The sequence below is a fragment of the Furipterus horrens genome, unplaced genomic scaffold (assembly GCF_987537825.1).
Source record: "Furipterus horrens unplaced genomic scaffold, mFurHor1.1.pri manual_scaffold_4, whole genome shotgun sequence".
Lineage (NCBI taxonomy): Eukaryota > Metazoa > Chordata > Mammalia > Chiroptera > Furipteridae > Furipterus > Furipterus horrens.
In genome coordinates, this window is record NW_028327174.1 from 32097162 (window position 1) to 32110907 (window position 13746).

The 13746-nt window shown below is 35.9% G+C and overlaps 1 protein-coding gene across 1 annotated transcript in view; it reads left to right on the top strand.

Annotated features, from left to right (window-relative positions):
- The first annotated feature begins 1302 nt into the window (after positions 1-1302).
- LOC150011473 (solute carrier organic anion transporter family member 1B3-like) overlaps positions 1303-13746 on the top strand; it is a 46209-nt gene continuing 33765 nt past the window's right edge. The window contains exons 1-2 of the mRNA XM_090275478.1: positions 1303-1354; positions 3057-3214. Of these exons, the coding sequence (XP_090131604.1) occupies positions 3122-3214 (93 nt within the window). The 5' untranslated portion in view covers positions 1303-1354; positions 3057-3121. The remainder of the gene's footprint in view (positions 1355-3056; positions 3215-13746) is intronic.

A 13746-nucleotide genomic window follows, 5' to 3' on the forward strand; every position in this document is an offset into this window, starting at 1 on the left:
CATTCATCGGAAAACTACGAATTTCCCAACCCTTCTCTCTCTCCATATTCTTTGGTTCTTCACAGGATTACAAACTTAAAAGAATAAACCAGGATAGAACTAATCTATCAACTATCTGATATATAAAACTTAAATACATATTGCCACAATATTATCAAAAAATTTTCTTGGCCCTGGTCAGGTATCTCAGTTAGTTAAAGCATCTTCCCGATACACCGGGGTTGCAGCTTCTAACCCCCAATCAGGGTACTTACAAGAATCAACCAATTAATACATAAAGAAGTGGAACAACAAATCAACATCTCTCTCCCCACCCCTTCTCTCAAATCAGTAAAAAAAAATTTAATTGTCTTTCAGAAGTGATAGGGGTAACAATGTTTTCATATATACATCCTTAAATTGCTACATGTGTATGTGTGTGTATATGTATTGTTGTTCTATATAATAGTCATATATATGATAGCTATTATTTGCTTTCTATATATAGTTATATATAATAGCTACATATATTATAACAAATATACATATTTGTTCATGTGAGATTTAAATTAGGATACCTCCAGAATAGAGCCCAAGGTCTGAGGTATGGAAGTATAGCAGAGAATCAAAAATGTTTGACTTAGTGATTGAATGAATGAAAGTTAACCCCTTCTCAAGAAAACTATCAATTGGTTCAAGTGCCTCTCATCTGTAAAAACTAAGTTAAATAGAAGAAAACTATACAACTGTTCTTTCTTCAGACTTCAATGTAAGGAATCTATCATGAAAATTGGTCTTATGACTTTTGTCATTTCAAACAATTCCGTCACTTGAAAGACATATCTTATAATGAATTAGTGCTTTACTGTTTCATGTGGGACATCCAGCTGCCACCCACATCATATTAGAGCTGCCCCCAAGGTCAGGCAAAAAGAGTGTATTTTGCATTTTGAATACTAAAGTAACCTGCAGACATTTAAAAAAAAAAAAAAAGGCCTTGAACTGTATTCAATTTGGAAGGTTTTTAAGTACCTTGGATAATCTGTTGTATTTGTATATTTAAAGAAAAAAATCTTATACAACCAACTTAATTTACTAAACAAATATGTTATTCTTAGAAACAAAGCATAATAATTGAACTTTCACAGAAAAATAGTTTATACATTCTGACAAGTATAATCTTTAAAACACACGTGTCTGGAACAGACTCTAAGAATAGCTAGTTAATTTTCTTCTACCTGCCTCGGACAATGACCTGATGGTTAGTCATCTTTGTACTGATAAAAAAGAAAAGCCAACTAACTGTTTAAAAACAGACTTTAACAACAGTTAAAGGGGTGGTCTTCTTGCTGCTGCTGTTGGATTCTGAGTTCAGGTAAGAACCTTTGAGTTTCTCTAATTTCAACTATTTTTCTATGTGAGACAATTCCACAAATTTCAAAGACAAATATTTTGATGGACATAATAACTATTACGGTTTATTCCTGTTCCTTCTAGACAATTATGTTCTAAGCCCTTAAAGCCTATTAAATATCCCTTCTGGAAATAAATGAGCCTCTTGTTTGTATACTCTTAAAAATAAAATCAGACATTTATTATTTCACTATAAAGTTTGAAAACCTGTTCCCATTACTTTCTAGACAACTGGAACTGCAAGTCTGAAAATTGGACCCCTGATTACCTTCTCAAAATATGTTACAAGGCGATTATTTTCACTAACTACATGAAATCATTAGACTTAACCCCTTATTTCTTTGATTCCATCTGTACTGTGTAATGTGGGATGGCGAGTTAGTTGACAAACATCAAGAAATGGGAAGTGTCTCAATGCCACTTACCCATCTCTTGTTTCTTTTTTTTCAACTCAAGTTTGATTCAAGGTGAGGGAAAATAAATTTTCTAGATAGTTCTATTTCTGCATAAAAGAAAGCAATCTGCTCAGCGCAGATCCTGGCACAAACTAAGGATTCAGTAAATGTTAGTTTCCTTCTCCCATTCAGGAGAGTGGCTACTCTAATGAAACAATCGTTATTGTCAAAGAAAGGTGGAGGATGGGGAAGTTTTCCATACAAGGGCTAAGAAGTTAGTCAACACTGTTTCTCTTGTTTTCTCCTCTGTTCCCCAGGTGCATGGTAGAAACTGGGCCACTTTCTTGCATTATTCCTCCATTATTCCTCCATTTTCATTATCCCTCCGACAGTAAAAGCTTTACACCGAAAAGCAGAGAATCTGCCCACCCATCCACCCCAATCAAACTAGGCTGAGCTGGTCTGTTCTGCTCAGGGAAGCATTGCAGTGCTCTGTCTGAAACTAGACAAACTAGATGCTGGAAGAATGTGGGTTAGAGGAAGAATTTTTAATATACATGTATGTCTTTTTGATCTTTTGTACTTTCAACCACAAATATACTCTCTTCAAAAATAAATTAACAAAGTTAAAATAAAGTAAGAGCATGATGGTGGTAATATCAAGTGTGGCCTGAGTCTGTCTGAGATGTACTAAGAGTACACTGTTTGTTGGTTTTTTTAACAAATTCAAACTACATGTTCTTCAAGCCCAGTTCTGGAGGTATGGCCTCAAAAAAACCTTTTTAGGCCAATCTAATTATAATTCATTACATTATTTTTCTACCCATTTTCTTCTATGCACAAGGCACTGCTTGACACTTTGTAAAGTTATAAAGATAAATTAAACATGTGTTTCCCTTTTTAAATCTTATAATGCAGATATATAAGAAAATATTTTAATGTGTTACTTCTGTATTTTAAAAATTTTGTTCATCTAACCTAGTGTGTGATTCTATATTATTTATTTATTTCAATTTTATTTCCATACATTTATCTTTTCAACTGAATTATAATCTTATTAAAGCTAAGGTTTCGTGTGTGTGTGTGTGTGTGTGTGTGTGTGTGTGTGTGTGTGTGTAGCATTTGCCTGGCCCAGGGCTCAGTACTTAGTAGGCCCTGAATGAATATTAGTGGATTTATGGATCAATTGATGTTGATCTTGTGGCTTTTCTGATTTCTGGATTGTATATTGTTAAAGCAAAATAAATTACATGCTTTCTCCCTGAATAGGTTATCATTTTGAACAAAACATCTGCGACAATTGAAAACAGTCACATAATATCTGTAGTTCAATCATGGACCCAAATCAACATTTGAATAAGACAGCAGCAGAGGCACAACCATCAAGGAAAAGGAAAAGGAAAAGCAGATGCTGCAATGCATTCAAGGTGAAATGAGTTTCATGTTTTCAAACTAACATAAGTGAAGGGAAAATTTTTTTTTCCTTAAAGAAAAGGCAACTAGTTTCTTAAAAAGGTCATTATAATTCAAATTAGAATTTTTAACTCAAGCATACACTGGAATATTAACAGTGATCCATATCTTTATTTAAATCAATGTTAAATCTTAAAAAGATATATTTTTGGTGATATTTCTGATGGCTAAGAGTTTATTAATGCTAAATATTTAGAAAAATTTGATATATTCTCTTTGGTTCTTGATGGACAAAAGATATTTATAAATGTGATTAAAACAAAAAAAGTTGTTGTATAATGGATAATATGTAAAAATAGCCTTATAATTGACCTATAAATAGAGATTATCAGTCTTCTGAATCACTTTATCGTCTTGACTTATTTAAATTTTTTAGAGAGAAGCATTTTTTATTTTAATAACTTTAAATATTGTCTAATGGAAAAGAGATCTGTACTAACAACCAAAAAACCTGGCCCCAAGACCTAGTTATTGACTTAAGAAAGTCATTTAATTTTTCCATATGCAAGTAAGTAATAATCTTCTCTCTTGCTCTGACACAAAACTGTGAGACACTAAATTATATAGACTATATCAGGGATTTTCATAGACACAAAAGAGTACTCTTTGAATAGGGTATTAAACACACCAAGACTCAGGGAAATTGAAAACTTGCAAGTCATCTTGCTTGTAAATCAAAAACACTTGAACCCAGGTCAAAAGCCTTTAAATCCCCTTATGGAAGTCTTGAGGAAATAAAAACTCATGCCTGACTTTTAGTCATATTTTAGGAGTTCACCTCAAATTTGTTGTCTTATCTAGCTAAATAAAAAGACCATAGAGATCGTTATCAATTTCAGTAATGTTATATAAGGTCCCTTTTAACTTTGTCCAAGAAACATAAATTCTGTTTGCTTTTAGAGATTGGTGTTAAGTCTGTTCTGATGAAATATTTGAATAATATTTAAGCAGAATAGCAGTCACAAGGAAAAGGTATTGGTAAAATGCAATTGTGTTACATTCTATTGTTTGTGGATAATATAGTATGCTAGATTATTTGTGTTTAAACATTGAGTGTTACAGTGATTTTATTTGTACATGTATAGCAAGACAATAAGAAATTGGCTGAAGCAAATGAACAGAGTGGTCCCTTGTAGCATATTTGGAGAAAAGTTAGCATATCCATGTGTATAAAGTTTGTTAGTTGGAGCCCAATAATGAAGATTAGAGAGCAATAATAATAATAATAGCTAAAATTTATGAAACACTTACTATATGCCACACACTCTTCTAGTATTTTACTTGGATTTCTTGGATTTCTACCATAATTTCTTACCACAATTCTGTCAGCCAGATGCTATTATCTTCCTTTCAGAGATGAAAATACTTAGATACAGAGAGGGCAAATTACTTCCTCAAGGTCCCCAAATTCATAATATTAGTACTCTCAAGGTATTCTGGTAAGCAGGGATTTATAACTGGACTATTCAATGATCTTCATTCTACACTAGTGGTCAGTCAAGTGTTTCTCATGGACACACACGTGTTGTTACTGACATGCACAGACAGACCTAGCAGCTTGAAACTGTAGGTGCAAATATATAAAAGAGACTTTTAAATAAATAACACTAGTATTGTTTGATTCTTTCTTACCCCCTTTCCCTCAGTTTTGGAAGCCAAAAAACCCAGTAGATCCTTCATCTTTACACTTGTCATTTCTACACTTCAGATTTCTGGTGCCTCTATGTTGTAATAAAAATTCTTTAACAAAACAAAAATAAGGCATCATCACCCAAAAAAATAAATAATAGGGCAAAAGCAAAAAGTTCTCCCTTTCTGCCTTCATTCCCACTCCCCTTGCAGAAATAATCACAATAATTATCTCCTATTAGCCAATAGTTTTTATACTCCATATTTGTCCTCTGGTTCGCTTTCCTCCTGCCATATTAGCCTGTTTGCTATTTCTTAAAACTGCCAAGCATGCTTCTGCCTTGAAATTTGCACTTGCTGTTTCCTCTTCTGAAATGTTCTCCTCCCTGATATCTTGCTCCTTCATCTCATTCAAATCTCTGTTTAAACATTACCTCATTCCTGAGCTACCTATGTAAACAGCATTACCTATCCGTGACTCTTTAACCAAACTGATTTGATAGCATTTACCACCACTGACACAGAAAACGCACACATACGTGCCTGTGTGTGTGCATGCCCTTAATGGCTTACAACACAAAGTTATTATAGTTCTGTTACAATCTTAGAGTTCTAACGTTGAGAAGTCTGGAATGGGCCTCACTGGACTAAAATCAAGGAGTTGGCAGGGTTGCGTTCCTGTCAGGACCCTCTAGGAGACAATCTATGTCTCTGACTTTTCCACCTTCTAGAGGCTGCTGGGAGTTGTTTACTCCACTCTCTTCCATATTCGAAGCCATTGGTCGATCAAGTATTTCTCCCATTTTATCATATTAACACTGGCCCATCTGCCTCCATCTTACACATTTAAAAACCCCTTGTGATTATATTCAATAAACAAGGAAAACTTAGTTTAACCTCTTTGAAGTCATATCTCTTTGCCATGTTATCTAATGTATTCGTAGGTAGGCAGAATATTGGCCCTAATCTCCCAAACTTTTCTGAATGTATATATATTTAGTTACAAAATTGTTTACTCATATAGAAGTAATTTGTGCATTTTAATGCTATTTATGTTCTTATATGACTATACTGTAATTTATTTATCTTTGGGCATTTATATAGTTTTGGGGAATTTTATATTGTAGATAATGTTGGTATGAATATTCTCGTGCATATCTCCTGCTACACCCAGAGTTTTTCTTTCAATACTTTTGACTGAAATCGCTAGAAAATAGAGTATATAAATATTCAGTCTAACAAGATGATGATAAATTGCTCTTTAAGCGGTCACACTAGTTTATGTGATCACCATGAATTTATGAGAAAATAAGGATACATGTTCTCTCCAGTACTTGACATCATGAGACTTCTTGATTTTTGCCATGTAAATGACTATTTTAGTAATTTCTTTTCAGATAATTTATTGTTAGTGCATAGAAATGCAACTTATTTGTAAAGAAATGCAACTTTTTGAAAGTTAATTTTGCATCTTTACTGAATTAGCTTATTAGTTCTTTGTGGAGTCTTTAGAATTTTCTATATATAAAATCATGTCTTCTGAAAAGAGGGACAATTTTACTTCTTCATTTATAAACTGTGTATTTCATTTATTTTTCTTGTCTAGTTACTCTGGTTAGAACTTCCAGCACTAACTATATTGAACAGAAGAGGAAAGAGTTGGCATACTTGCTTTGTTTCTGACCTTAGAGGAAAAGCTTTCAATGTTTCAGCTTTGAGTATGTTTACTATGGGCTTTTCATATATGGCCTTTATTATGTTGAGGTACTTTCTTCTATTCCTAATTTGTTGACTGCTTGTATCATGAAAAAGTGTTGAATTCCATCAAATGCTTTTTCTGCACCTGTTGATATGATCATGTGGTTTTGTCTTTCATTTTGATAAAGTGATGGATTACACTGGTTGATTTTCATATGTTGTACCAGATGTGCATGCCCAGTACAGTAGTCCCTCTCTATACTGCAGTTCACTTATCGCGACCTCACTGTATCGTAGGATTTAAAAAAATATTATATTTGATTATTTATCACGGATTTTTCACTATATTGCAGGATTTTGCTGTACTGTACAGTAAATACTAAAATAAATGTAAGGTTCCTACTTCGCGGATTTTCACCTATTGCAGGGGGGGTCTAGCACATAATACCCGCAATAAGTGAGGGATCCCTGTATAAATCTTACTTGATCAAAGTGTCTGATCCTTTTAGTGTTGTTGAATTCTGTTTGCTAGTATTTTGCTGAGAATTTTTGCATCAATATTCATCAGGGATACTGATCTGTAGCTTTATTTTCTCATAATGTCTTTGTCTGGCTTTGATATCAGGGTGATGTGGCCTGATAAGATGAACTTGGAAGTGTTCCCTCATCTTTGGAAGAGTTTTAGAAGGATTAGCATTCATTTTCCTTTAGGTAATTTTGATAGAATTTCCAGTAAAGCCATCTGGTCCTGGGCTTTCTTTTTTGTAAGTTTTTTTTTTTATTATTGCTTCAATCTTCTCACTAGATTTAGATCTATATAGGTTTTTTAGTCCTTCATGATTCGATCTTGGTAGGGTGTATATTTTGAGTAATTTATTCATTTCTTAAGATTACCCAATTTGTGGGCATATAATTGTTCATAGTAGTCTTATAATTTATTTTGTCTCTGTAACATTATTTGTAATGTTTCCTCTTTTATTTATAATGTTGCTATTTGAGTCTTCTGTCTTTTTTTTAAATCTAGAAAGGGTTAGTCAATTTTATTGATCTCATCAAAATCAATTCTTAGTTTATTGATTTTTTTTTCTATTCTCTTTTTCATTTATCTCCAATCTTTATTATTTCCTTCCTTCTGTTAACTCTGTCTGGGTTTAGTCTGTTCTTCTTTTTCTAGGTCTTTCAGGTATAAGTTTAGGCTGTTGATTTGAGATCTTTATTTTTGATGCAATAATTTGTTACTATAAACTTTCCCCTTAACCCTGCTTTTATCATATCCTAAATGGCTTGCTATGTTGTATTTTCAGTTTCATTTGTCTTCAAATATTTTCTAATTTCCCTCATGATTTCTTCTTTGATCATTAGGTTGTTTAAGAGCACGTTGTTAATTTCCACATATTTGTGGATTTTCCTGTGTTCCTCCTGCTATCAATTTCTAGTTTCATTCCATTTTGGTCAGACGAGATACATTATATTACTTCAGTCCTATTAAATTCGTTAAGATCATTTTGTGGCCAAACACGTGGCCTATGTTGGGGAATGTTTCATTAGTACTTGTGAAAAATTTATATTCTTCTGTTGTTGGGTGGAGTGTTCGGTATATACCTAATTCCAATTACCGTATTTTTCATTCTGTAAGATGCACTTTTTTCCCCCAAAAAAGTGGGGAAATGTCTGTGCATCTTATGGAGCAAGTATGGCATCACAAGCTGTGATGTGTATTACCTGACCTGTCAGCAGTGGCGACAGCTGTTAGAAGAAGCAGTGGGCCCACGCAAAACCCCTGGGGATGCTTAAATGTCCTGCTTTACTGCGGAATCTCAGGGCATCTAGTCAGTTGCCATCCACCTCTACCCATCACCTGGGACCTGGGAGAGTGCAGAGAGCCACCTGACACTCCCAGCTACAACCACTGACCTGTCGAATCAGCTGAGGCTAATATCGGGTATGAGGCACAGTGCCATTGTCAATTGTCTTTGACACTGGGTGGGGTCTGTGTCAGTAGAACCACCTCCAATCACCAATCATTGTGTCTTAAGCTCTGCCAATCATGAGAGGCAGCTGCGTGGAGTTGAAGTAACATGTTCTCAGCTGGCTACTGGCTCCATTAGATGCTACAGCTGTCTCATCTACCTCCCTACTGTTTCCAGTGCACACCAGATTTCTGTGTGAGGACGCCAGCAGTAACTGGGTGAGCAGCCACAAATGCTGAAGTTTGTTTTATGTAAAGGGAGTTATGGTGGGGTCACTGTTCTAGTAGTAACATAGGCACTGAGGGGATTAAGGGGCCATAATAGGCACTGGGAGTAGTCCGCCAGAACCTATAACTAGGATAGATACTCTCAGTGGCTGTTACAACTAGGGATACCTCTTAACTCCATCAATGGCTGTTATTAAAGGCCCCCATAAATTCTGACACTGGCAATGATGAGTTTTTGGGGTTCCCAGAAAACTAGAAGAGTACTTGAACCTTAAAATCTCTCCTCATTTGTTAATGACAGTAATGATGGTTCTTAATACTGCTGTTGACTGCTGTTCGTTTTACATGGTTGAAATATTATTCTGTTATATTTTATTAAATATTTTAGTACACCATTTGGTTCAGAATATTTTTTTCTTGTTTTCCTCCTCTAAACCTAGGTGCGTCTTATGGTCAGTGCATCTTATAGTGCAAAAAATACAGTAGGTCCAATTGGCTTGGGGTGTTATTTAAGTCCAGTACTTCCTTACTGATTTTCTGTCTGGTTGTTCATATTGAAAGTGGGGTATGAATTTCTTACTCTTATTGTGTTTCTCTTTCCACCTTTAGTTCTATCAATGTTTGCTTCACATATTTTGGTGTTCTAATGTTAGGTGCATATATATTTATAGTTGTTATATCTTCCTAATGAATTGACCCTTCATTGTTATGTAATGTCCTTTTTATCTTGTGACAGTTTTTGTCTTAAAGTCTATTTTGTCTGATATAACTATGGCTACCCCTGATCTCTTTAAGTTCTTGTTTGCATGGAATATTTTTTTCCACTTGTTTAGGCAGCTGTAACAAAAATAGCATGGACTAAGTGGCTTAAACAACAAGGATTTATTTCTCATAGTTCTGGAGGCCAGAAAATACACAATCAAGATGCTGGCAGATTAGGTGTCTGGTGATGGTCCACTTCTTGATTCATGGATGGCTGTCTTCCCTTTGTGTCTTTATATATTGGGGAAAAAAGGCATGAGAGTTATCTGGGTCTCTTTGATAATGGCACTGATTACAAAAGTTGGTTTATAGCAGTGAGGCACAAAACACAGAGCTTATTCTTGTATTATTTATTAATTATTGTATTATTTTCCATATGCACAACTATAAAGCCACATTTGTTCCACCCTGTATTTCTTCTATGAGGAAATTTTATAATTTGGTATAGTTGTATTTTGCTGTGTATCCTCCATTCACTTTAACTTGTAGGACTCCCATCACTGTTTCTTGTAGGGCAGATGATGGATTCTCTTAGCATTTCTCATCTAGAAAAGTCTTTATTTCCCCTTTGGCTTTTTAAGGATAGCTTTGCTGGATATAATATTCTTAGTTAGTAGTCCTTTTCCTTCAGGGCTTTGAATATTTAACCCCACTCCTTTTTAGCCTACAAGGTTTTTGCTGAGAATCCTGATGATAAACTAATGGGCATTCCCATAAGATCAGTTTTCTATTACTGATAACAAGACTTTGTCTTTGTGACTCTTGACAGTTTTATTATTATGTGTCTTGGAGCAAATCTCATTGCATTTATCCTAGATGGAGTTTTTTGAACTTACTGCATTTGTAGGTAAATATCTCCTCAGATTTGGAGAAATTTTGACCATTATGTCTTCAAATAACTTCTCTGCCCCTTGCTTTCTTTCTTCTGATAGTTCTCTCCTAATTCATATGTTGTTCTGCTTGAGGGCATCCCATGAATGTTTTCTGTCTTTGAGTTTGTTAATTCATTTTTCTGTCTGATCAAGTTTGCTAATCAGTGTGAAGTTTTCAATTCAAGTAATGTGTTCTTCAGTTTCATAATTTCTATTTGTCTTCATAGTTTCTATTTCTTTAATATTCTCATTTTTTCATAATTCAATTTTTTTTCAATTAGGTGTCTATCTGTGCTAACTCTTAATTCTTTAAACATACTTATGATGGTAAATTTGAACTCTTTTTATGACATTTCATACATCTTTGTTTCTTTAAGGGAACTTTCTGGAGATTTAACTTGTTTCTTTAAATGTGTTGTGATTCTCTTTTTCTTTATCTCTCTTGTTACTTTTTGTTGGAATTTTGGCATTTGAGCAACCAGCCAACTCTTTCAGAATCTGTGGTCTGGTTTTGTATAGGGATGGTTTTCACTACTCAGCCAAGCAATTCTGGAGACCTCCCAAGCTTTTTCTGGGTATATGTCTTCTTTCTTTGGGTTATTTGAAGAGTTATGCTGGTTTTCACTTGGGAGCTTCCCCTGGTGTCTGTCTGAGATATTGCAGCCTCGTTGTGTTGTAGTAAATCACAATACTGGCACGCTATCTAGTGTCAACCTGTGGTACTGCAGATTCTGGTCCGCGGTTTATCTTTGTTCTGAAACCCTGAACCTAGCAATTCCTGTTTGTACTTGGATACAGATTAGTTCCTCAAGCAAACCGCTTAACGTCAAAACGTTGGACATGTGTTCTACTTTTTTATATCTTCAAAGAAAACACAAGAGTTGGAAATTTTGTCCCAATTGCACGAACCATGCTCGGTGGGGGAAATGCTCTGGTCAGAGTTGAGAGGTGACATATTTTCCTGCTGGGCTTTCCTACAGTTGGCCTCGCACTGCCTACAAGTCAAAAATATTTTAACTGATTTCTGGATTTCTTACAGATGCATCTGTTTGGTCTATTGTTTTTAAACCCATGTCTCCTTAAGGGAAGGAAGTTGAAGACTTTTGATTCTGCCATTTTGCTGACATCACTCCCACACTACCCTGGCTGGTTTGGCTCAGTGGATTGAGCGTCGGCCTGCGAGCTAAGTGTCGCTGGTTCGATCTTTCAGTCAGGGCACATCAGAGAAGGAAAACTCTGACTCCAAAAAACCTCCGCTGCCTTGCGGCATACCTCTTCAGGGGAAAGGCTAAGGGAGTAAACCCCGACAGAAAATCCGGAGCCGGAGTCCCTAAGGCGCTTTGACGTTGTAGTCAACACCGGCAACTCCTGCGGCGCACCTGAAGCCAAGCTGTATTGACTCCGTCTTTCCCTTGGATCCTTCAGCTGTGAAGAGAGGGGGGGTCTGCTGCATGGGCAACAGCAGACCCTCCATATCACCCTGCCCAGGCTCTGTAGCTTCAGCTTCACTGGAGAGGACACTCCAGCGTCATCGCAAGATGTCGATTCAACACGGGAGGAGACAGATACTACCATGTCACTCCCGAGTCGGACTGCACAGCCATTCTCGGCGGTGCAGATAGACTCTTAAGAAGCTACACCATCGTCTCTCGAGACGGACGGCTGCCGACGACGACTCCCACACATACAGGGTGGGGTAAAGGTCAGTTTACACTTGTTCATATGGAAGACAATACAGTAATTAATCACTACTAATACATAATAAATTCTGCATTTCAAGTACTCAGAACAGTAAATCTACTTTTGCCCTTTTTTGTTTTTCATTTCTGGTATCAATAACATGATTTTTGAAGTGATTAGAGCCTGAGCATTTTTCATTTCTGTTCTATGATGTAAGACTCTACAATTGTCAAAACTGACTTCCCTTGAAAATCTTCATCATTTTTGTTTTACTTCATTGGACAAACTTAACAATTTTCACCTAGGTGTCTTGTTCTTCCTTGGACTGCTTAGTTAAATTTGTTTAGATATCTCTACTTTTTGTGTTTCATTCTTCAAAAACCTTACATCTTATTTAAGAATCCTTGATTATCTATAATAAGTTGTATAATTTATAGTTTTCCTCAACTTCTTTCAACTTCATTGAGAGCTCCCTGCATAGGAAGGGAAGTACACACATCTTGGCAGCCATGGAAGGGCTGGACTGGGCTTTTTATCTCTTTTCTCCATGCATGACCTTATGTAAGTCACATAGTAGGTTCTGATTAGACAGAAGTTCAACAAAGAAATTTTTTAACATCTTTGTAACAGGCACTGTTACAAGCACTGATGATAAAGCAGTGAACAAACAGACACAAAACTTTTGCCCTGATGAAGGTTATATTCAAATAAGGGCAATATACAATGAAGAAATAAGATATAACTTAAGGGGAAGGTGGTGTAATTTTCAATAGTTGGTCAAGGAAAACCTCACTGTGAAATTACATTGAGCAAAAAACCTCAAAAATATGAGGGAGGAAGTTATAGAAATATGACTATGGGGACACTCTTACCCTGCTGAAAGCAGAGCAAGAACAAAGAACCAGAGACAATATCATAAACTGGAATTATGGGTTTCTTCAGATAAATTCCCAAAAGAAGAATCACTGGATCATAAGGTAGTTCCATTTCTAACTTTTTGAGATATCTCCATATTGCTTTCCACAGTGGCTGCACCAATCTGCGTCCCCTCCAACAGTACACAGGGTTCTCTTTTCTCCACATTCTTGCCAACACTTGTTGTTTGGTGATTTATTGATGATAGATGTTCTGACAGGTGTATATATGTGCACCCCCTATGTTCAGTGCAGTTATTTACAATTGCCAAGCTTTGAAGCGGCCCAAGTGTCCATCAGTAGATGAGTGGATAAAACAACTGTGAGACATTTACACAATGGAATACTACTCGGCAGTAAAAAAGAAGGAAATCTTATCCTTTGCAACAGTGTGGTTGGACCTGGAGAGCGTTGTGCTAAGTAAGCCAGTCAGAGAAAGACAAGTACCATAAATTTCACCCACATGGAATCTAATGAATAAAATGAACTAACAAACAAAATAGAGACAGACTCATAAATAGAGAGTGGATGACAGTTGTCATGGTGGGAGGTTGTGGGGGGAGTTGCAGAGGGTGGAGGGATTGAGCAAAAAAGAAAAAAAGAAAACACACATGGACATGAACAACAGTGTGGTGATTGCTGGGGGAGAGGGGTGCAGGGAGTGGAAGAGGGTTGAGAGGATAAATGGCGACTGAATGAAACCTTCTTGGGGTGGTCATCACACAATACAGTGT